Source organism: Apteryx mantelli, chromosome 13, assembly GCF_036417845.1.
Source record: "Apteryx mantelli isolate bAptMan1 chromosome 13, bAptMan1.hap1, whole genome shotgun sequence".
Taxonomy (NCBI): Eukaryota; Metazoa; Chordata; class Aves; order Apterygiformes; family Apterygidae; genus Apteryx; species Apteryx mantelli.
The window spans coordinates 21,000,299-21,024,730 of record NC_089990.1 but is presented as its reverse complement, the minus strand read 5'-3'; the positions used below and the strand labels follow the sequence as shown (position 1 = coordinate 21,024,730).

The following is a 24,432-nucleotide window of genomic DNA, read 5'->3' as shown; positions in this document are numbered from 1 at the left end:
TTCATTAAACTGGAGAAAATCAGAGCTGCTGAAAGGCACACCTCTAGAATTCTGGTGTCTCGGGAACTTTAAAGCCAAGAAGGACACTGTTAACAATGTGTATCCCATGTTAGGCAGCAACAGAGGTTTCCAGGATTTTTTTTTAACTTTACGTGGAATTCAGACACATAAGATTTCATTGGGCCAGGCCTCAAAATCTGTTTCTGTCTTCTGATGACACTGATGAAACTTCTATTGACTTCTGAAGTGCAAGATCAGGTCTTTAAACACTGTAAAGTGTGAGTCATGATGGTAGTTCTCGCTGCACAGGAAACATGAGATTGGCCAACACTGTTTCTGAAGAAGGTCGCTGTGGTTCAGAACTATATGGATACACACAGCATTAGAAATAGTTGACTGGAAAGCTCCTACTTTGTCCAAGGCTCAAACCATTTTATAACTAGTATTGCAAAATAGGTTGGATAACTGGGGATGATAGTCTTTTTAGGCTTATATTTTTATATTACTAGATAATAAATGAAAATTGGTTAACTTTAAAGGCCAAATGTTTGTTATTAGCAAACTGCATGTAGTGAATCCTTTTCAATCTCTTGCCCAGTTGTTCACAATACAAATGCAGGTTTAAATTTTGGTCACGCTGCTATGCTAATTCAGTGACAATAATTTTTTTTTATAAAGGGATCCAAAGCTGATGAGGAAAACTGTATTAAAACTCTAGGCTATTTCCTCTTTTTCCACTTCTTGCTTCTCATCGTTTTCAGGTGTCCCAGAGGCTGCTGTTTCCTCAAGAGCAGGATATTCATTTGTCGCATTGCTTGATGGAACTGTGGTTGCAGGTATGTTTTCTTCATTAGGTACCTGAACGTACTCTGCATTGGGTTGTTTCTGAGTCATTACTCTGCAGGAAGACAGGATGAGGATTGTGATTTCATGTGTTGAAATCCCACCTACACTACAGTCTTTGAAAACAATGAGTCTTTGTGGTTTTGTTGTTTAAATGGTAACCCCCATACTATTATGATTCTGTTCCTGTAGTACCTGAAAGCCCTCACAGGCTATAAAATCACAGCTGCTAAGACACAGAGATTGACAGAGTGTTAGATAACAAGACCGATCTACATCATTGGTTTAACTGATCCCATTAGAATAAAATGGATTTTAATATGGCTAAATGCAAGGTCATGGAAGCAGAATGGGAAACTGCTGGCAGTGACTGAGAAGAAGTTAGCAAAACAAACTGCTTGGCATGAACTTTCTGGGAAATTGCATGCAGATCTGCTGTCCCATTCAAATATATAAACAATAGAGTAGAGTCAGAAAAGAGCTATAAAAAAACTGAAATCTAGAAAAATATTTTTAGTAACAGATATGAATTCTATTTAGTTTGTCAAAGCAGTAATAAATCAACTCCTGATATTTAAGTAGTTTCACATGTACAAAATATCAGATGCTAGTAGATTAATTCAATGCAGAAAGGTTTATTAGGATCCTAGCACAAAAATGTTAAAGCTGCATCAGGACATAATAATCTTTTCTGGTCTCAGCTGCATGTATTAATTTATCATTAATATCATGGGGCTAAATACAGTCTGTGTGTAGAATATTAGATTATCCCTGTCCCGATGATGTGGCAATTTAAAAGAGAAGTGAGTAACCAAAGCACAGAGGAAGTCACTTTGCCAGAGCAGGACCACAGTGGACGTTCTGGTTCCATTCTGTTTCCTAAACCTAGGTGTCCCCTGCCTTTTGAGATTCCTTAAGGTATTGGATCTGTCTTCCAGCTGCCACTTTAGAAGAAAACAGGTGTCCCATAGTCCTTTTTTCACATCTACCAGTTAAGTCTTGGACACCCTGAAACTTTCTCCTAGCACTGAACTGAGCCCTCTGTATTTAAATCCAGTAATGTGCAAGCCCAGTCTAACTGCTGAGCGAGCCTTTAGCTGCAGTACCTTTTTAACTTCCTCTGTGTGCCATCAACAGTCGCCGTTAACTTTTAAATATTAAACACTGTTTTTTCCAAGATGTCACTTTTTCATTATGTTGTTTAAAAAACATTTACTTACTATTTCAGATATTGCTAAGTGGTGACTGCATGTAAATATGGGGAAGAGGGCAATGGCAGCTTCTGTTACCTGAGCAACAATTTAAGTCACACAAATAAATATTCTTACTTTTTAAGTTTTATCAAGCCCCATGTTATTTACTCCTCCATAAACATTTACAGTAAATATATTTCGCTTTAGTTTTGGTTTATCATCACTGCTTTACAGAAATGATTGTCTTGAAATCAAGCAAACAAATTCTTACTGCATTTCATTACTTGATGACTTCTTTTTCTTTTTCTTTTCCCTCTTGGTTAAGACCCAGACAATAATGCAAATGATAACACCTGCCACAATTGCTCCAATTAATGCTCCAGCAACAATACCACCATCTGAATCTGAAAAGAAAAATAAAGGAATACTTGAATTAAAAAAAAAAAAAGTATTAATGTAGCAAAATGCCATAAAAATTTAGAGGAGAGGTTGTTAGCAGAAAGAAGTCACTGGGTTCAAAGAACTAAAAACTAAAATCCATATTTCCAAGAGAGGGGCCAAGGATACTCTAGGAGAGAATTGTGCTTTTATGACCTTTGCTGCCTCCCGTCTTGATGATTAGCTCCCTACCAACAAACCCCACGTTTATGGCTGCCTAAGGGAAATGTTAGGTTGTTAACACTGTTAACACTTCTATTTCCACTTTAGTACAGCTCCTAGCTCTGGCCTGCAATTTTCATTTTATAGATCACTGAGTAATTGAGTAACAGTTGCAAGGGCACATTTCGTGGCTGGCTATACAATGCATGCTTGGCTCTTGTTAGATTTTACTGGTTACCTGAACAATCTGCATGCAGGTGCAGTTGGCCACTGCCTGAGAATAGTCAGGATAAGGTATTTTTTCATGACTGCAATCCTTTGAGATAATGGTCCCATCTGCAGTGCCCCAGTCCATGCACTAGCACATTTCCATGGTGGCTGTGAGTTTTAGGGGGAACCCCCTGGGACTGTTGACTGGAAGAAATTGCTCTAAGCTCCATATCTGTGAGTTCCCCCCAAAGGCCTCTGCAGTCAGAGCCAGGTTCAGTTCCTACTGGCCAGTGAGAAAAGAAGCTGGAGATGTTAAATGAGTTGCCTAGGTCAGTATGAACCCTTGGCATAACTAGATGAAAACTATCCAATGCCAATACTGTTCTTATTTCAAACAATCTATATTTTAAAGCTGTTACAGCATTTTTCTGCAAACAGATTATGTCATACATCAAATATGTGATTGCTTTCACGCATTAAACTTACGCTTTGTAGTTAGGTCGAGCTCACAGGTACTGTTCCCCAGGACATTGCTGGCTATGCACTGGTAATATCCTGTTTCAAAGGTGGTAAGATTGCCGATGATAAGAACCCCAGTTTTTGGATCTGTGACAAACAGAGAGCACGTACATGGACGACTGTTTGTACACTGTAGAGGCAATCGGTTTTCTTTAGTTAGTAATACTGAGAGCTATTAAAAGATGAAAAACAGGACAAGCTAAAAGGTTTTCCTATTATTCGTTAGTCTTTTTTATATTCTTTAAATTGAAAACATTTACCTTCCTTGAAGGTTACTACAGAGGATTCTGTATGTGTGTATTAAAACATGAGAAGTAGGCACCTACCCTGCAATTTTATATGTCTGTCTGGTGTTTTACCCACACTGATATTACCGTCAATGTAATCTCGAAAATGTAAACAGGTGCTGAGGTGTTTTCAGAATGGAGGTCAGAAGCTGAATGACAAATTGAGTTATTTTGAGAAGAAGTTCAGTCAGAATTCCAAGGAAAGGGAGGTGTAAAGGCATAATCATTTCTCCCATTTTAACAATTTAAAGTAATGTTATAGACAGGACTTTAACGTGCTACACAGAACAGACCTCCCCAAAATCCTGTGTTTATGTGACAGCTGTCAGGCAATTTGAGTAAGTAAAGATACCAATTTGTGATGTTGAACACAAAAAGAGGAGGAGAAGTTTTGACTACCCTATATGGTACAAAGAATTTGAAATCAATGGCTGTTACTATTAAACTGCAGGTCTTGACTATTGCATGGCAGTCCTTTAGTTACGTACTAAATTGTTCAGTCACAGGCTTGAGGGTATTCTCATCTACTTTATACCAGCGGTAAGTAGGCTGAGGCAATCCTTCTTCACATGTGCATGAGAGAGAGATTAGATGGCCTTTCTCAGCTGTTCCTTCTATTTTGCAGAAAGGCTTTGATGGTTTAACTGTAAAATAACAACAGGGAGAATAGACATCATGAGAACACAGGGAGGCTGCAGGCTTCCACATCAAGTTTTGTTCTTGTGCAGCTGTAAATAAAGAATTAAGCCCCAGGTACAGTGTCTTGTTTATGGATCTGACCAAATGCTCTCCCATAAAGATTTAAGAAATATTAAATAAATATATATATATGTACATATATATCGTCTGGGATACATTTTTATTATCTTTTCTTGCGTTTGCATACTAAATGCTATATGGAGATGGTGAGATGCTAGGCTGGAAGCCTACCAATTACTTTAATTATAATGGGCCAGTCACTATTCATCATAGATCATTTTCTGCCACATAACAGTGTCATTTCCTTCAGGGATACGGGGGCTTTTCCACATAAAGAGAGAGGGTCAATGCCTGATTCTTCAATATCTTGCAGTTGTGAAGGAAATGAATCAACTACAGTTGTAAAAAAATCTGTTTAGGTAGCATTTTCTCCACTTTGCACACACAGGAGACTATTCTGCGCTCAGTTACATCTACTATTTTTAATCTCCTACCTCTAGATATGCTGTTGTGATTCTGTAGAATACCATCAGTAGAGTTACATCAGCTGTGAACGTGACCCAGTTTCTTGTGCATAAGTGAACAACCTTTCTTGGGTTTTGTGTGAAAATTACAACCTCTTACTTAACTATTCCAAGAATTACTATTCTTCTGGGGAATTTTAGCTGAGAATTAATATTTATGTTTTGACAATGTGACCTTTCAGGGAGTGTATTTACACATGTCTGTTTTTTATCCCTGGCAGATGGACAAATGATATTCCTGGAATCACTTTCTCATACACCTTTGACTTGTCACTCTGACCAGGTATGAATTCTTAATTTGAAAACAATGATTAGATGGGGTTAATACAGACTTCCATTGTATTAGCAAGTAAAATATTTCATTCCACTCTTTTCATACTTTTTGTCCTGCCTTGTCATGGTTGACCTATTGCTTTCTTCCATCCAACTTTGTGCTACTTAGAACTACTTCCAACGCAGACTAAGTTTCCACTGTTTCTGGAGAGTGGGAGTGAGCCAGAACTCTTGGGCTGTACCGCTGCCTCTCCTTAGATTTACTGTGATCTTCATGCAGGTCACCGTGACCTACCAGAAGCCTCAGTAAAATTTTGGTCTTTGCTGGGGCTGGGCTATCCTAGAAGTAATGGCTCCAGAGAATGACTGTTGCTCCCAACTAGAAGGACTTTGTAATCAGATTTAATGCCACTTATTTTTTTGAAAAATCTAGTGAAGTTGGATAGTTCCAGCTACCCACTTATGTTAGGTAGCTGTTTGAGATAGCAAAGTGAATCTGGACATAGAATGTCGCAGGACAAACAGGGGTGGTTGCTGAGATGAGATGTGGTCTGCTTTGTCTGGAAGCTAGAGGGCACCACGAGCCCTGTCTGCCTCCTGAGCAAGGAGCAGGAAAAGATCTCCGTGTCAACTTATAAATGAGCTCTTTTTCTGCATCATGGGTCTTGTACATCACAGTTATGTTATTCCCTCTGGTCCTAAATATTCTGAGGCCTGAATTCGGTATTGTATAATAAAGCAAGAAAACTACAATGCCACAAGACAGAGGAAAAGCACATACCCAGCACATTGACAATCACTGATTTTTGACTCTGTCCAGCATCACCTTGTGGACTGAAAACTTCGCAGGTGTAAGAACCAGTTTCTGAGGGCTGCATGTTGAAGATTGTTATTGAGGCATTCCCTGGACCTGTTGCAGCTTTGATCCTGTTCTTAAATTCTCCATAGGAATAAGACTCTCCTCCTGAATAATAATAGATCTGTGACACAAAATCAATTGTAAGTTTGATAACAAGAGATTCAGCTGCCACTTTGTTTGTCATAACTGGAATATAGTTGAGTTCAGAATAAGCTGAGCAAGGTCACCCCCTTTCTTGCCCTCTCACCCAAAAACACTGAGATTAAAAATGGGGTATATTTGAATATATGTTTCTATTGGTTCTTAGAGGACAAGCTTGTCAGGACAGGAATTTTTAACTGTGTAAATGACAGTAACTAGTTCTTTGTGGATACTCCAGTCGCAGACTGGCACCTTTGAAAAAACAAAGGTGAGACCGTTAACCATCATATAACAAATCTGTGTAATAACACTAAGTCTTGCATAATTAACAGTGGCACTAATTGAAGCCCAGATAGTTTGTGATATTAATAATCAGTTCAATAGAAGCATAGGACAGGGATGGACCTGTCATTGAATAAAGTGGATGGCTGCAGAGGTTTCCAAATATAGAAGCTAGCAAACAGAGAACTGAAATGAATCCCCAAGATATAGGCCTAAGCAAACAAGGCACCTGATCTGTTTGAAGTAAATTTGGAAGCAATAAAAATGCTGCGCAAAAGCACCAGCAGAATCATCACACATGCAGTTAAAGCAACCATGCTCTTCTTGTTTGTGTAATCAGGGTCAGAGCCAATGTCATGGACATCTTGTGGTTTTTTTCCCAATTTATACCAGCGATATAAGTTTAGAATAGCTGTTGGCCTCACTGTTTTGAGGGGCACCTATTTGGCGTCAAGAATAAAAGCTTGTCTCTCTAGAATGCAGCATTTCCTCCCAGATAAAAATGCAGTGGTTTACACTGCCTGCTTTCACTGACTTCAGTAGCACTATTTGTGATTAGCAGCATTGTGAGAGTAGAATTTGCTCTCATAAGCTTATAAACCCAAACCTGTTGTCTGCTGACACAAAGGACGGGTAGAATTGTGTTCATTGTGGAGACTGGTTCATAGTTCGAGACCTGGGACTTGAGTCTGCTTAGGAGCTGCGATATCTCACTTGCTATAGGGATGTATCTGAATAGTTCTCAAGGAGTACATATACTGTGTCCTGTCTAGTTCTGCCGTGAAACTGAGATCTGAAAGAACGAGTTAATGTGGAAAACTATGGAATATTAATTATTTTTCTCAGACTTTTAATAATAGTATTGTATATGTATCCCAAACCGTAGTATTTGGGATAGGCAGCATGCTTCCCAGTTTCTGCATGCACAAACTCCATCATCTAGGCAAAGTGAACAGTTCCAGCATATTCACTGTTTTTTTCATGCTGGTGAGTGGTAACCATATGGAATTACAGGTTGGGGCACGGATATGTCTACTGTCTTTCCTACTGACAGTATTGCAGAATCAATGATGTAAATATATTTATCGAGGGTGGACTGACAGTTTGTTTTTTCATGGAATAGTTGGAAAACATTTGTGGGAAAGAAGCTTCACAACCTGGAGTGAAATGTCATTCACTCTTGATTGGCATCAAAATTTCCTTTTGGTCTGAGTTTCCTCCCTTTAGGGACACTGCAAATTGCCAGGCCAGAAGTATAATTTGCTTTACTCTGCAAATCAACTGATTGTATTTTGCATTGAGAATATTCATTCTTAATTCCACTTATCCACCCTGATACAGTGTTGACTGAAGTCTTTAAGCAATGTTATCTAAAAGCCTTTGTTAGCTTAAGGCAAGCTACACCCTAAAACTGCCAGAGCACAGCTAGTTTATGCAATGATAAGGTTTTGAAATGAAGGTCAAAACCCAGATTGCACAGCAGCTCTGGTACTGCAGCCCGGCCCTGTCTCAAGTGCAATGGTGTCTACTTTCCAGCCAGACTTTGTTTTTCCCTACCCCATGGTTACAAACACTGGGTACAGTTGATGCAGAGACCTCAATGCCAAAGCTACCCGACTACATTGCAAATGTATGAGAACCTGGTGTTGCGCTGAGCATGTGTAAGAGGTCTAATGTTAGCACAGTGACAGTCTAGGTCAGAAAGTCTGCAAAACAGCCAGAGAGACTCTCCAGTTTCCATTTTTTGCATGCAACAGTACTTTAAATTTTCTGCTGGTATATATATTTTAAAAGTGCTTATATGCTTTGCTAACATCTAGAGATGGATCTCTACTGCAAAAGTAGTGTCTGGATGCCCACCCTCATATTCCCCAAGTACATGGGACTATTCAAAACAAGGAATTTGGTTTAAGCCTCTCTCTCATCAAAATGGATCAAATTGAATTCTCTGATATGCCGGTAATTACAAAGCATACTAGCCACACTTGTCTCATTCTGCATGTATCCTAGTATAAGCAACAGCAAAATTTTATACACTGTTTCCTGCAAGAATCTGAAGATACAAAAACTGCGACGTCTGACTTTGGGCTCCTTGTACGCTGAGGTTCCTCTGTGGATCTCAGTGGTGATAGTCTGGATTTGCATCTCAGCAGCATAACATCCCTTTGAGTGGGGACGAGCCTCCATCAACTGTTCACACTAATGTGAAATTATGTTGTACAGTGACCGAAGTGAAGTTATGCTGACTTCCAGCAGCATGAGAGGGGAGGCAGACCCCTTATATCCTACTAAAAGGCCTGATGACTAAAAAAGGGGCTAAATTCTACTCTGCGTCTACCTCAGAGGGATTTGGGATTAATGTGAGAGAAAACAATAGCAGAAGCTGCTCCACTGAGTACCGGCTCCGTGTACATCTCTACATGTTCCTTGGAAATAGGTCTGGCATTGCCATGAGTTTTAAATGCAGTCAAGGCATGCCAGTAAACAAAATAGAAGAGCAAGTGCTCCATGTGGGTGCGGTTTACTTGCTCTGGAGTCAGGGTGAATTATGTATCTAAGCCCTCATACAATGCGCCGAAAAATTAATCCCCTGTGTTCTTTCTTTCTGTTTGAATGCAGGCAGAGAAAATATGTTGTGTACACTGTTAAATCTGAGGCAGGTGTCAACACAGCATAGAATACTTGTTCTATTTATGGATTTAAACAGTCTTTCTGCTTTTTTTTTTTTTATACTATGAACATATAAATGCAGTGGAACATCTTAAGGAAATGTATTCATATCCTCTGCAGGCTCCAGTCTATTCTCTATTCTTCTGCTCCTGTACGATGCTTATCTCACTGGCTCTGGAGTTTATTGCCTGAAGGAAGGTGGCAAACACCAAAAGGGCTGAGTAATGTTGTGATTAATTACTGAGTGTATATCTTGTCCCAGAGGTGTGATTGGATTGTGTACACAGGAAATTTCATTTAAGAGGAATATGTTTCACTGAACTGACTGTCAATTCATAGCCTGTTTTAAACAATATTCTCAAAACAGGTATTTTAAACCCTTGTATAGAGGATTATTTGTATACTGTCCTTGAAAAGTACGTGCTTGTGCTTTACAAAAAGCTGAAATTAGTATCTTTGCAAAAATGTTTATGTTCTGTTTCAAGAGTCAAAAACCTATTTTCTGTTGACGATATAGAACACTTTCTTTTAGCAACTGACAACTAATATCCCCTCCCACAAACACAAATTTCATTGACGTTTCTTTCCATTTTACCTAAAATGTCCCTAAGATATTTATATGGGAAAACTGTAAATTTAGTCAGTGTTAAACTTTTGCTGGATTTGATGTAACAAATATATTTAAAGTCCAGCATCTTGAATGTAAAAAATAACACAGAAATCTGCTGTGCTTCTCTGAAAATAAACACCTTATGTCCTCAAGCAAATCAAGAGCAGCTCTAGTGAAGTTGATGATTTACCAGTGTAAAAACCGTGTTGAGGACGCAGTAATGGTTGCTACTTCTAATTACTAGCTAGCTTGCTCATGCAAGTTTTTGTATAATGACGCCTTTTCACATTTCATGGGAGCAGCTGCCTGGGATGACTAATCAAGTAACTGACAGAAAATATTGCCATGCTATCACTCCTAAAAATGTTGTTCCTAATAACTCCCCAGTCTGATACACCCGTTTCTGCAGAACAGCCAGGTTGCCCAGAAAGCGCCTCCCTGACTCTAGAAGGGGTTGCAGTTCATTTGGCTCCTTAACCGGTGGGCCAGGCTTTGGCTCGTGCCGCAGATGGCAGCACTCTTCCTTCCCAGCCCTCTACGGCAATGGAGTTAGTTACTCTGCCTTTCCAGATTGCAGTTTCTGCTGTAACCAAGAGAAATTTGGGCTCATAGACTTCCAAGGCAGTTGAGTCACTTATTCTTGTACCTGTGCTGAGCAGCACAGGTTACAAACTGAATAAGGTGGTGGGAATTATTATACTAGTGTGGAAGAAAATCTTGGTAATCTCAATACACTCCAGATGTTGGAGGCAAGATCACAAGATCACAGGTCCATTTCTTCTCCTCCCCCTGACCATGGAAAAGCTGCTCTCCTTGTGTGATGATGTGAAAAATATGTGCCTGAAGAGAAAGTGGTAGGCAAAGCTCATGCTGAGTTTGGGATCTTCAGAGTCTTCCAGATGTTTGGCAGAGAATGAGGAATCCACCTGCAGGTTTTCCTTATGCAACTTCTCGCCCATGGAAAATTATTCTTCCATGGAGGGTGACGGGGACATGTGAAAAAGCAGGCAGTAAATTAGAAGAAACATGCCTCCATCTGCTTCCTCTCTCTTCTTGTGACAGGACAATAGATACTAGAATTTGCCTAAATATGTGTCTTTCAAATGTCTTTGGATGGACTAATTCATAATTTCCAGGTCAGTATTCCTCCCACCCCCATCTCCTGGTCTCATCACATTGCTGTTTAGCCTCATACATCTAGATATCAAATTGGTAAAAGGAGATGTACTTGGAGATGGGTTTCAAAATGTCCCGCTTAACCTCCACGGTTGTGTCGATTTCCTGACTGTGAGGCTGTTTGAGGACATGACTCCTTCTCAAATACCTGTCTTCCCTCCTCCAGCCCCTTCTCACTTTCCCCCACTGGCAGATGCAAAACTGCAGCATCCTGTCTAATGACGTTTCCTCAGGCTGATGTATTCACCATCTGATTCTGATTCACAGTGTTCTCCTGCGGAGCCGTACAGCTCAGGCATTCAGAGGGCCCCGTTACTGAGCATTTTCTGTTTGGCATTTTCTCAAACTACTAGAAAAAGAACTGTTAAAGTCTAAAGATAAGCACAAAGGGGAATATTAACAACTTTACCAGTTTGATATCATCTCTTCCTGAATTCTGAGTACAGACAGAATTTATAAAATAACAACAGTGGAAAAAAGTGTATTCATCACTCCCTTAAACGTCTTCTCATCTAATTAGAGAGCAAATGCTGCACACTCAAAGTGTTAATTAAAGCCGAAGGCCCAGGTTCTGAACTCAGACAGATAAGGAAGCAAATGCTCACACATGCATTGGTTTCTTCAGCTTGTGTCATGGGACTAAGTCTGGCCCCAAATGCCTTTTTTCATCTGCAGCTTCTTTTCACACATTTTTGTTGAAACTGCTCTGCCAGACTATAGCAGGAATATTATGCCCTGCAGTACTGGGATTTTTGCATGGGTAATTGAAGATGTTAATAATGACTAGAAGCCTCTTGTCACAACTGAGCACTGGTAGAAAGAGAAAGTGGTGGAGTCAGAAGGTTTTAGAGAATTAATCATTCAGCAGCTTCTACTTGTGCAAACTACTTTTGAGGATCGGCTCTTTCACCTTCTCACAGTTTCATCCTTGTGGCTGGACTATTAGTGAGTAATTTCTACAGCACGTCAAGCACAAACATGCATTTTCGGTGCATTTGATATAGCTGCTCCATAGCAGTTATTGTTAGACCTTTACTTTTGGCTGTACCCTACTTAGTGGTGAGACAAGAATCCTACTAAAATCAAAGAAAGTTTGGAATGGCTTGGGGCTGGGGTCAGCTCACAGCTGAGAGGAAACCAATTCAGAGTCACCTTGGAGTTCCTCTGTATCCGTCACATCTCAAAATGTTATATTCTGGAAACAGGATCCAGGATAAGTATTTTTTGGCATGTAAATATCTAGCCTCAAAAATTGGGTTATTCAGACCAGCTCACATTCAAACCCAGAGGCTGCTGGTATGTAGACATGCCCTTCAGATACCCTTTGGGTAGAATATGCCAAAAGCATCAAGTGCTAGTTCAGCCACCTAGAAGAGCTGTGGGAAAAAAACAGCAGCTACATTCAAATAATTTTGATTGTGGAAAATGCAATAAAAATTAGGGTGAGTTAAAAATTCTTATTCAGCTCATTTCAGTCCATGTGCTAGTTTTAGGATTTTAATCCAGCACAAGATTTCCTTTCTCATAGCAGCATAAATCTAGCAGAAGCTATTTAGCTCTTTTTTTTCCCCTTAAGATTGTGGGGATTTTTTTTTTTCTTACCTTGTGTGTCCAGCTACATCTTCCCCGTGCATCTGTCACATACACCATCTTTTGACAATGACTGACTGACTTTTCATCCATACTCTGAATATAGCCACACGGGGAATGCTGTATTTGAGTAGAAATGTGCTCGTCTAAGAGTTGAATGAGACTTTAAATGTTCCCCCAAAAGCAAAGAGCCCACTCTCTGCACAGCTCCCCTGAAGTGATGGCAGGGTGCCTCATGTTCAGGGGAGTTTGCAGAAGATGTCTCAAGCCCTCAGCCACAGCACGAGGATGCAGTACAATCTTATTTCTGAGTTTTATCCAAAATTAGACAAACTAAGACTAATGTAATATTTGCTCCAAACACACAAGTTACAACCTGATCATTTTCTACTCGTTTCCACTTTCCTTGTGTCCTCACTATTGTCTGCTTCAGTGTAACAGTGTATTTGACCGTCTGTGCAGACCGTTACCCATGCCAGGAGATCCCAACAGGTAATAGACAGTAATCCCCTGCTCAGCATGTGATGGGGTCTCAGTAAACTCTGGAAAGCTTGACCGCTGCTGTTATCCCATGGGGAGAAATTTATTCTTCCAGTAGTTTTTAGGGGAACCTTGCACTCTCTTATAGGGCTGGGTGGCCCATGGCTCTCACGTAACCCAGCACCTTGTCCTGTGATGGGCAGCAGCAGAGCTGTGCTGGTGTGGGGACTGCTGGTAATCTGGATTAATCAAATTCAGGATTACAGGGTGGAAGGAGCAGAGATGGCTGTGCTCGGGTTGCTCTTCTTCATCGCTTTTCAAAGTGAGTTCCCTTCTGTGAGCTGCTCCTCGGGCTCCCCCATCCTCTCCCCCGTTCCTGAACCACATGGCGCAAGCCTGCTCCTTCCCGTGAAGATTTTGGAAAGTGGTTCATCAGGTCTTAAAGCCTGGTTAGAAAGATCCAACTGCACTTCTCGTAGGGGAAGAGCGCGATGTGCCCCTTGTATATGTTTTACTATAAACAAGACCCTCCTTCCCTTCCCGCTGAGTGATACTTGCTTGGTAGTACAGATATGGGGAAAATGCAGGGCTCTTTCAGGATGAAAGCCAATTTATAAAATAAATAGAAGATATTATTGCTTTTACATACTGTTAACACTCTTTCCCTCCCAATTGCCAGTCAGTGGCTTTACCAAAGCGGTGTCGGTGTCACCGTTCACAAATATTTCAAGCTCACTTTTTTTTAGAGAACATTTTTGTGAGACATCTATCGATAATTGCTGTTTCTCCTACAAATGGCAGTAACTGATTTCTTTTACTTGTCTAGTATTTAATCTAAAACTCCCATCAAGAATACTGCACTGGGCATATTTTGGGTGGCCACATAGTGTCTCGGGTAATTTCTCTTGCTTTCAGTGTGGGTGGCCTGGGCTGGAGGTTCAAGGTGCGGCTCTGGTGAGGTTCAGGAGTTGTGTTTAGCTTTGCAAGGCTGCAGCCTCGCCTGTGCAGAGTCAACAGCAGGCTTCAATCTTTCAAACCCTTAGTTATGTGCTTTCCACTGAGGCCAGCCAAGTGACTCACAGTGCATAAAATGAAGCACAGATTTAGATCTTAGTAGGGCTTGAGACTTTAGCTTGTGAACCAGGCCAGGCTGTGATGTACTGTGTTACCTGGCGTGAAACAAATAACTAGTTTTTGCCTCAGTTGTCCGTATGTGAAATGGGGATTGTTCAGTATTTGGAAAGCTCTCAAGGTCCTTGGCTGGGAATCATTATTTAAAAATAAAATATTATCGTTGAAAAGACATATTGCTAAGGAGTAAATGGCAAGAAGGAAAGACTAAAAATACGCATGGCATCCTACTTTCCATTCGTTGGTATTTACAGTATTTATTTCAAATAAGGGGAATTATTTCCTGGCACAGTGTAACACTGGAGAAACTTCTCAGGATGAGAAGTTAGGCTCCAGTTAATAAAACGATGTACGTGCACACACTATATATAGCTGCACTGAGCGCAAACGAGTGCTGCGAACACCTGTCAATCCGCTGGTTGCTGCCTCGTGTCTCATCATATTGTCTGTGAACAGCTGGTTTGTGGTATTTTGTCTTCTCCTGTGTAACCGTCGGTGCTTTTAACTGTCGAGCACCTGCGCCAGCGTTGTGCAAGGTGGGCAAAGCGGAACAGGATATGAAAACAGCAGAACAAACAGCAAAAAGCACCAGCCGGCTGCACAAAACCGGGGCTAAAGTAGTTCTGCATCTGGCCTGTGAACTAAGGAACGGCACTGCCTGACCTTGCAGCAAGGTAAAGGCTGCTACTGAAAACTCTGGTGCATTAAATTAATGCTGGCACCTGTCCTGATCCTGATCTTATTGATTTCACTTGAGACAGGACCGTACCTGAGCTTATGTGTCTCAAAACACTGCAAAATCTATAATATAAGTGACAGTGTAAAATCCTGTGACATTCTTTTCAGAAAGGGTACCTATGGCCTCTGTGCTTATTATATATTATGTCTTAAAATCTAGTAATTTAAGGCTCATTTTCAGTAATGCTTTGGGCTTAAAGCGTCTTAATGACATAAATATGCCTTAATTAATCCTAATAGTTTGCGCTATTATTTGCTGCCACTGTGGAGAAAAAGGGCCATATTCCCAATTCTGTAAATAAACATTTCTCATTAGAATCAAGATGATTTTTTCCTGTTAAAGAGAACATCCCCTCCTTAATCTTATTGCTGCAGATACACCTGTCACATGAATAACAGGGTCATCAAGACAGATGGAATAAGAATAAGTATTTCTTGCAATTCTTTTGAAAAGATCTAAGTTTCATCCTGTCTTCAAAATATTTGGCAGACATTTTCTGCTGCGAAAATGGAAGTTGAAAATTTTATCCATTTAGTTGTTGAAAAAATGGCAAATTATGAACTAAACCAGAATTTTCAACCAATCTTTTCAGGGAAAATATGGACTATTTATAAGAAAATATTTATGTATTTAATTAATTTTTTAGAAAAAAATCTGATAAAATTAAATAATTTTCATCCCACTTAAAATGCAAGCTACTATTCTGGTATTCAGAAAACTATTGTGCCAGTTTGTTCAATTCAGATGCTTTTGTCGACTAATCAGTATATTAAATATTTTTTTGACTTGCCATTTTAATATTCTTTAATTTAAGCAATGTAAGCCATAGCAGGCAATCTCCTCCATTGCCAGGCATATATTTCCTACTTGGAACAAAATATGAAACTTAACTTCAGCTACACGCCAAACAACTAGGGCAAAGCCAGGTTTGTAGAAAGAGAGATTATTTTTTGTTAAAACTGCTGGCAGAAAAAACAGACATGCTTTCACATGCTCCATCCTTTCTGAAACCCCCAAAAGCCACCGGTCTGAGATGGAAATAGCAACCTTCTATTGCTCTGTGTTAGACAGAGGTTGAAAATCTGATTTCATGTTCAACCATGTTGAATAATTTCCTTAAAAGGCTGTTTTCCACAGGCAGTCACAGTCTTTTCTTCTCAGTGTTTGTATGAACACAGTTAATTTTATTGTGCATGGGTGCAAAATGGTAAGGAGTCACTGTGCTGGAAAAAGATACAGGGCTAAGTAAAATGCAAACCATCCATTACAAATGCCTGCGTATTGTGGTGTGAAAGTGAATTTGGAATGAAATTAGTTTCAAATGCCAGCTTCTCCCCGTAGTGTTTCCTACAGCCCTCACGGGCACAACCTTCCCACTGACGTCGGTGGGAGCTGCAGCCGCGAGCGAGCGCTAAAGGGATTGATCCAGAAGGTTTCCCTGACATTTAGTAGCCCCCCAGCAGTTGGTTCTTGCTGAATATCCTCTGAACCACAAACAGCATTTTATTCCTACAGTCCTCAGGGGGTATTTTCTCATCGCTGGTCACAGTTTACAAATAGTTTTCTCCTCCTGGATCTCTTGAAAGTATCTGATTCTCCCTCTAAGCTTACTTTCAACTGCAGTTTGCTCTGTCTGCTTATCTTTCTTGGTTGTAACCAGAAAATGTATTTCATTTATTGTCTTGCATTATAGAAAATTTGATGCAAGTAAAACAGAGAGACCCTAAGCAAATCTGGAGAAGATGGGCTTAATCCTCTCCCAGTGCTGTACCTCCCACCTGAATGAGTGATTAAAATTTATGATACAACACACTGGACCAAAATTGGTCATATTATACTATATAGTGTAAGAATAATAGTATAATTTTATTATACCATGTACAACTTAATTAGGAAATCTGAAGCTACCACCCTTTCATGAATAATTCTCTATTTATGAAAATAGCTTTGACTTGAAGAAAGCCAATGATATGAGTAATGACTATTCATACAATTAGTCAGGCAAAGTCATTCATGTATCAGTCCGGCATTTAGTGAGAGTCAGAGGCTGGGGTGGGCCCCCTGTTTGTACTTATCAGTGATACAGTCGTTAGCAATGGCTGTGACATGCTGCAGTAGGGTGAGCCGTTCCCCTGTCTTACGTTAAATTGGTATTTCTTACATTTGGGCTATTTCTGTTTGATGCCGAAGATGTTACGTATTGTACATTCTGCAAACTACAGTCTCATCCTGCTGTAATTTATAAATGAAATAAAAGGTATGAAGCTGTCAGTGATGGCAAACCTTCTAACATAATATCATTAGGAAATTGTTAAACCTGACAGGAATATCATCCGTGTGGAGCATACCATGGTCAGATCTGTTTACATCAACTCTCAGGTGTAACACCAAGCAAAGGCTTGAGCTTTTCAAAGAAAGGTGTTAGCTGTAAGATGGAAACAATGGGAGAGAAAAGGGACCGACTGTCTCGCCGGCACCAGCCCAGCACCAGGGCGTTCAAAAAATCACAGTCGTCTTCAAGGATATAGTAACACTTCTAATCAGCATTTCTTCTTACAAAGGAAAGGGTGTTGCTGATTGCTCAGCACCTTTCAGGCCTGAGCTCACGGGAGCACTGCTGAATCCAGTAGGACAAGGCTCTCGGCAAGCCTCCGGCCTGGCCCTGCTTTTCAGCATAAGCATCAGTATTCCCGTGACGAGGGCAGAACGCAGAAATCACGAGGTGGCCGCAGAACGCCTGCTGACATAGCTGTGTATTGCACTCGGGGTGGGATTCAGGGATTCGTTTCACCACAAAAAACATGGGATTAATTGATATCTCTTGAAGTGTGGGCACTGGAGCGAGTAGATATTATAGGAGGTTACACAGCCCATCCCCGGCTCCTTCCAGGCGAGACCAGGCTGCTCTGCCAGGTCTTTACAGCCGCCTGGGAGCCCCAGGCAGCAGTTTAGGCACGTGGCTCTTGAGTACTTGGTGCCCTTCACAGCCTGGTGCCGTCTCCGTGCTAAGCTCCATCGTCTGGTGCCGCTGGGAGTAGGCACCGTTTGGCTCCGCTGCCTCTTGGGGACTCAGGAAGACGGGGATCATTTGCCTTTGATCTATAATTGTTCTGCTACCGCAGTGACACCCGTGGGGTGCTGCAAAACGCTAACCAAGTTTGCTGTGGCAGAGTTCCTGATATGACAAATTTCTGGAGAGTCTGTTGTTACGTGCTGCTCCTGTTACTGAGCTGCGCGATACTGATGGTAATGGCTGAGCCAAGGAGCTCTCATTTGACCCTTAAATGGGGAACATACTGTCAGAGGCAAGAGCATTTTACCAGGGAGGCAACCGTCGCAACAGAGGAGTTATCTGCCAGACAAGAGAAAAAGGAGCTGGTCTAGGAGCTGGAGCACTAGCGTGGTTTTTGGATACCTGGCCTTTGCTCCACTCCAAGCTTCCTGCGTGACTTGGAGCAAGGCATCTGAGCATCTAAATCCCTTTGTGGATGTGGCTGTACGTTCCCATAAGTTTCTATAGGAGTTCAGGCATGCCAGGAGCCTAGATGCCTTTGTGCATCTGGCCCTTAATTTCATTGCATCTCGGTCCCTTGTCTTTAAGGCGGGAATACCAACGTTACCTGCCTCCCAGGTCTGTAGTGAGGAAAACACTATTAAATGTAACAAGAATCTTGGCAAAGGTGGTATAAAAAAGGCCCTTATAAGGACTTAACGGATATATTAAATATATCTTCATATTAATAATAAATAAATATCTTACTGTATGCAGTTGGCTCTCTCTGGCACTGTAAAAACTCCACTGAATGAAGAAATTTCCCAGCGTCTCAGAGCTCGTGTATGTGCAGAGGAGAGTTGCATTTCCACCTGTAGTGACGTTCACTGTCTTCTGCGGAACGGTCACCACAACGCTGCTGACACCGAGACCTGCCGCAATGAGGATGGGGGAGAGGCATCAGCTGGGGCTGCCCCATCAGCTGGGCCGAGGCTCCTCACACCCGGCTTCGGGAGAGAAACCTGCCCATGTCCAGCGCTTCTCTGTTCAGTACGGTTTGCCTTGGGCTTTGTGTGGAAATTTTAGTGATAACAAACTGGGAGTGAGTAAAAACTAACAAAGAAATAAATCCCCCAGAACTTCTGACCCCTTAAAACAAATATTTCCCCCCCAAAAAAAGAGTTCCTAAAAAAATACTCATTTTCACCTGCAGAGACTTGTCTCCTCACTCAGAGCCTGCAGCTAAACCAAACCTTTCTCCTACACTCCCAGCATGCTCCTGAACTTCCCACTCTTATTCACAGCTGTCTCCAGCCCTCTTTTACACCTTTCTCACCCTCTTTTTTCACAGCTATCCTTCTGAGGCCTCATCTTCTTTACCTGTGGGTCACCATCTGCTACAGACCGTGTTGTTTCTTCTTATGTTCTTATCTCCCACCTCTGACTCATCAACACTGCTGCGTTCCCCCAGCTTGGGATCATGCAGCTTTGCCCTATTTCCCTTTGCTATTTATTTTGCTTTTGTCTTAGTGTTCATATGCCAAAGTCTTTCTCTTCTGATCCCTTGGCCTTGCAAACTTCAAACTAAACTTTCGGAATTGCTTTTATTGTGTAGCTTGTGAGAAATTTTGTGGAAACCTGATCAACCCTTTCTGGCGTGCTCTGAACAAAAAGGGAGCAAACACGAACCTTTTCACATAATGCTCTGATCGGTCCTGTCTACAGAGCCACGTTAGTGACAGGAATTGTGCACCATCTGTCAGCGTTTATCCCTTTCTGTCCTCCACTGATGTTAGTAGAAATGGTGACATGACAACAAAGCTGGAGCTCTCAGTAAAAATAAAAGTCTGGATTTCAGGGTTTTGCTAGACTGTTGAGTCCAGTCTTAAAGCTACTGTCTAAAAATTCTGAAGGTGAAAATATTTCTTTCAACATGCTGGAAAATATAAGTCTTTTGGAACTTTCTGTGGTAAAATGACTGAGGTGAGAACTTCGTGTTAGATAATTCCCTGTGGATGTATGAATGATAGAGGCAAAACATGCAAAATATTCTTATCTTAATGGAATATCTATGCATCTTTTCATAGGGTGCTGCCTTTGAGAGTTTCAGCAGAACTTTCAGTAACACCAAAAAGAGTATTTTGCTCAGATTATCAGCCATATGATAGGAAACATTGTTTAAAAAAGAAATATCAATTATTTCAGCATTTTTAACCATGTAAATATTCCAGATTCATCAGCTCCTACAATATGTAAATCTATCTGAACCTAGAGTCTAAACTCTTTGGGGCAGAAGCCTGTTTTCCTTGTTTTATGGCTTGAATATTAAAAGTCTGTTGCAAGGAAGAAAGGAATAATCCACTTTCCACGTCTGTGGTGGCTAGGATGAGAACTAGTGGGCTCAAACTGCAGCAAGTAAGCTTCAAGGTATATGCAAGGACAGTCTCATGGGAATGGTTGCAGACTGATCTAAATTCATGTTGATCATGCCTTGGGAAAGAAAGGATCTCAGTGCTGTCTGGAAGTCCTGCTTGTCCTGTGAGTTCACAATAGCTTAATCGTTATTGTTGTCTAATATAAAATCCATGTAATACTATTGCAGGTGTTTCTGTTCACTGTTCTCCTCAACTTTAACAACCAGAGCTGGCCAGAGGATGATAGTTTCTTGCCACAATAATACTTTCAGGTTTACTGGAAGTATTTGTTTTCTGATCTTCATTGGAGTAAAGTGATGGTCTTTCAGGGCTATGACATTCTACTGGAAACATTCATTCTCCAGTCATCTGCACCATATATTTCCTTCATCTTTCTCTGTTGCTGAAGCCAGGAGTGCCACAGAGCCTGCACATTATAAGCTTTTCCAGTGGAAATTAATTTTAGTGTAAATGACTCCACAAAACATGCTAGTTTCCATGAAGCTGTATATTTGAATAAAATACGTTTAGTTGAAATAGGCATAGTTTTGCTCAGCTCTAGTAAACTTATAAAGCCGAGACCTATAAGACTGTCTTTGTCCAGCGAGGCTGTTGAAGGCCATCACTAGTAGTAAGGTAGTACTTTTGACTGCAAATGGAGCAGACCGGACCCACACAGCCTGTTCCCACACCATGGAAGTTAATGGGAGTTTTGCTTTGCATTTAATTCACTGTTTGCAGCTTCAAACTAATAATCCCATCTCATACATGCTGTCCTGTTGGTTTAAGTGAGAGAAAGTGCATGACTAAGAAATAACTTAGGGAAAAGGCTAATTTGAACAGAACTTAACCTGTTGTTAAAAATAGTTGATCTGTCTCCTCATTCTTCAGTATCACTGTGAGGCCGTTTGCTTGCTACAGAGAAAGTCACTACAGGTTTTTAATGCTAACAAAATAAATATAAGTTTACTGACCTTTTGCTGCAAAATCTCCAGTTTGTGGTTCCCCTCAGTATGGCCGTAGTGTTAGTCTTAAATCCAGAACTTTAAAATTAGAGGTTGTTGTTTGTCAAGTATCTGTACTAACACTGAATTCCTTTTCATTTCTAAGGCAAAAAGCTATGGGTTTTGTGTATGTGTGTGTGAGAGAGATATCATGCAAACATCAGGAGCAAATGTTTAAAATATTTCTGTGAAATCCAAAATAGAAAATTCCATCTTGAAGAGAAAGTGTGGAAACCAACTTCTATTTTCTTTAGTGGCTACAGAGGCCGTTCACCTTGTAGCATTAGACTTAAAATGTCTATTTCTGTTCATATTAAAAAGAAGGCTTAGCACGGAGAAATGTCCTTGAAACATGAATAATATATAATCTGTAATATACCATATAAATGCTCGATTCCACAATGTATTATGTCCTTGCTTAACTTCATTGAAATCCAAAGGATTATTTGCATGCTAAAACTTAAGCACCCCCTAATTTTTGGTGAGAGTTGGACCAAGGCATCATTTCCCATGGATATTATCAGGAGGAGACAAAACCCAAAAGTGAGAGAACCTAACCTTGAAACACTTGCAAAACAGTAAAGGTCTAGGCAGGAGCTCTTTGCCTCTTCCTGGCTTTAGAGCAAAGCATTAATTTACCGTAAGCAAAGCTAAAACTGTATTCCTGAGCAAAAAACTCAATGAGTGGTCAGCTTCATCATTTCCACAAGATGGTATAGCATTATAGCCATAATTTTTATTCCATCTAGAAATAAATCTTGAATGTTCTTCTGGTTTGCCAGCCAGGTTTGCCTGCTCTCTAATTTCAACCCGTTCCTTTATGTCAGTGTTATTTGAATCAGTTTGTTTTCTTACCTGCAAGGGTGGTTAGAACGGGAAGTATCTTCAGCATTGTTGCAAACATCTCGAAGTCTGGAAAGAAAAGAGACTAGATGCTGCTTCTGACTTTGACTAAAACTCAACTGTTGGGTTTTTTTTAAGTGGGTTTTTGTTTTCCTTATCAGCCATGTATCAACACGTCAATAAGCTCTTTCATTCTCCTTTATCACATGTGTGCTTTTCTCCGACTAGTGGTGTGACTGTTCAGCTAAAACCATTTTGTGGGGTGTGAGTAAATGAGTGCTTTGTTAATAATAAACCTTTGAATCAGAGAAGGCTGGAGTCTCCCACCTTTACCTAGGTGCAGCCATATTTGCCTGCATTAGTACTTCCACTAAGTACAACAAAAGGTGCAATTGGAAGAGAGAGGTGTTTCCAGGCTCTTGCTCACCTCCGATGTGATGCGGTGATAGGTTCTTCAAAACAAACATGGTGGATTGCTACTTGGATCACTTACTATTGGGATCAGGTTTATGGACTTAGGTGGATTTTATTCTGCATCTGATATTTCTGTGGATGGCAAATGCCCAAATAATCTCAGGGTGGATGTCAGGGTTCGATAGTATTGTATGAACCATCTCAAAAAGTTCTATGAAAGATGTCTTCTCCTCAGTTCTGTCTTACAGTGTGCCACACAGCGTTCTTACAGGGTATGCAGTGCTTTCCTTTCATCGATAGGGAAGACAGGACTTGGAACAGTTAAATGGGTCATCCAAGTGAGAGGTGACCCAGAGGTCAAAGAGAAATGTGTACATTTAAAGACTGAAATTCAAATTTAGGTTTCTTCCAAAATATGAAAAGTGTTCAGATTCACCTTAATGACCCGTCCCTAAAGAAGCATGGAGGGATCCCAAGTGCATATGGAAAGTTCTCACTGGCTTTCTCAGGATCAGCCTAAAACGTGAGTCCCTGCTATTTTCCAGTCAGTAAACCATGGAAACCTGTTCTGGACTTGAGCATGATCTATAGACCCATTCCAGTGGTAGCCTGTGGCAGCTTTGTAATTCCCACAAGGAATCTGACTAGCAGCTCACAGAGCATTAATCGTTTGCAAAAGCCAGCAGTTTTCAAGAAGATGCAAAAAATGTTGCCATCCCCATCTACAGGTCACCACACACCTGCATGGTCCTGTATCTTTTCTACAATATCAGTGTGTCCTCTAATTCCCTCTCGTTTATCAGCCCTGAAGTCCTTTCTCTGTTTGATGCTTAAGGCACCCTTAGCTAATATATATTGTTTCCCTGTTCTGTTCACGTTTTGTGACTTCAGTGCTCTGAAAGATCACAGAGCTACATTCCTGGAGGGTGAAATGCTCAGTTTGACCAAAGAATAGGGACCAGTAGCACAACTTTTTCACTAATATGGGCCCATTTAAACCTGAAATGCTGGACTGAGATTCCTGATTATGGAGTAGGTGTTTCTTGTAGTGAGTGATTAAAACCATCAGTCCTGTTTTACGGAAGCTATCAAAGACCAGTAGCGTTAACTCTTGACTATTAGCAGCCTGGGGCTCATTTCACACCAGCAGACTAGAAGTGTGTATCCTAATACTAATCTTCCAAGCCATCCAAGGTTATTCTCCTGTGAAGGTGATAGATGGTACCTGTCACTTGCTATTACATTTCTAGCTCATTGCTCCTAGGCAGCAGCACTGCCTGTTCAGAAGTCACCTTAGAAAGAGAACCAAACATAGAAAGCAAAATCTGGTTTGCTCTGGGTTGATGAGGATTAAAGTTAAGCTAGCCCGGCATGACAAGGAAGCTCTAGCTTACTCTGCAGCCCTGCAGCCCTCAGCGAAGACGAGAGAAGAGCCCAGGGTACAATGGCAACAATCGCTTTGCCACAGGTAGAGCAGGGGCTCTTATCTCGAGATAAAATGGAAGGGACCGGTACCAGGAACTGTATGTTAGCAGACTGTGACTCAAATGTATGTACACCGAAGCATGTTCAGACAGGTTCCCTTCCAAGTAACTCCCTTGTATTCGCTCTATAAATAGAAGTGGCCCACAGGCGCACTCAGAGAGGCAGCAGGCCTTTCTAGGCAGCATTGCCTAGGCAAGTGCTTAGACGATACTCAGAGGTTACTTCTGTCTGCCTGAAACCTAACTGAAAAACTTCCTGTAGAAGTCCACATTTAACGTGACTAAGCTCAGGAGCACTTAAAGCCCTTTGTGTTTCTGAAATATGCTAAATATATGATTGTTCAAAGACACCAGACCCAACACGACATGATTCACAAAGCTCTCTAATTCAGTAGCACATCTGAATGCTGGGGACGAAGAGAAGAATATAATTAAAGGTTCAAACAAGTATGGTA

The 24,432-nt window shown here is 40.9% G+C and overlaps 1 protein-coding gene across 1 annotated transcript; it reads right to left on the bottom strand.

Moving 5' to 3' along the window:
- Nucleotides 1-714: 714 nt before the first annotated feature.
- VSIG1 (V-set and immunoglobulin domain containing 1) lies at nucleotides 715-22,140 on the bottom strand. The gene is made up of 8 exons (XM_067304003.1): nucleotides 22,092-22,140; nucleotides 18,587-18,750; nucleotides 12,489-12,596; nucleotides 5,930-6,128; nucleotides 4,141-4,296; nucleotides 3,333-3,452; nucleotides 2,308-2,440; nucleotides 715-898 (listed from the first exon to the last, which is right to left on the bottom strand). The coding sequence occupies exons 1-8, from the start codon at nucleotides 22,138-22,140 to the stop codon at nucleotides 715-717; spliced, it is 1,113 nt and encodes a 370-aa protein (XP_067160104.1).
- Between the last annotated feature and the right edge of the window lie 2,292 nt (nucleotides 22,141-24,432).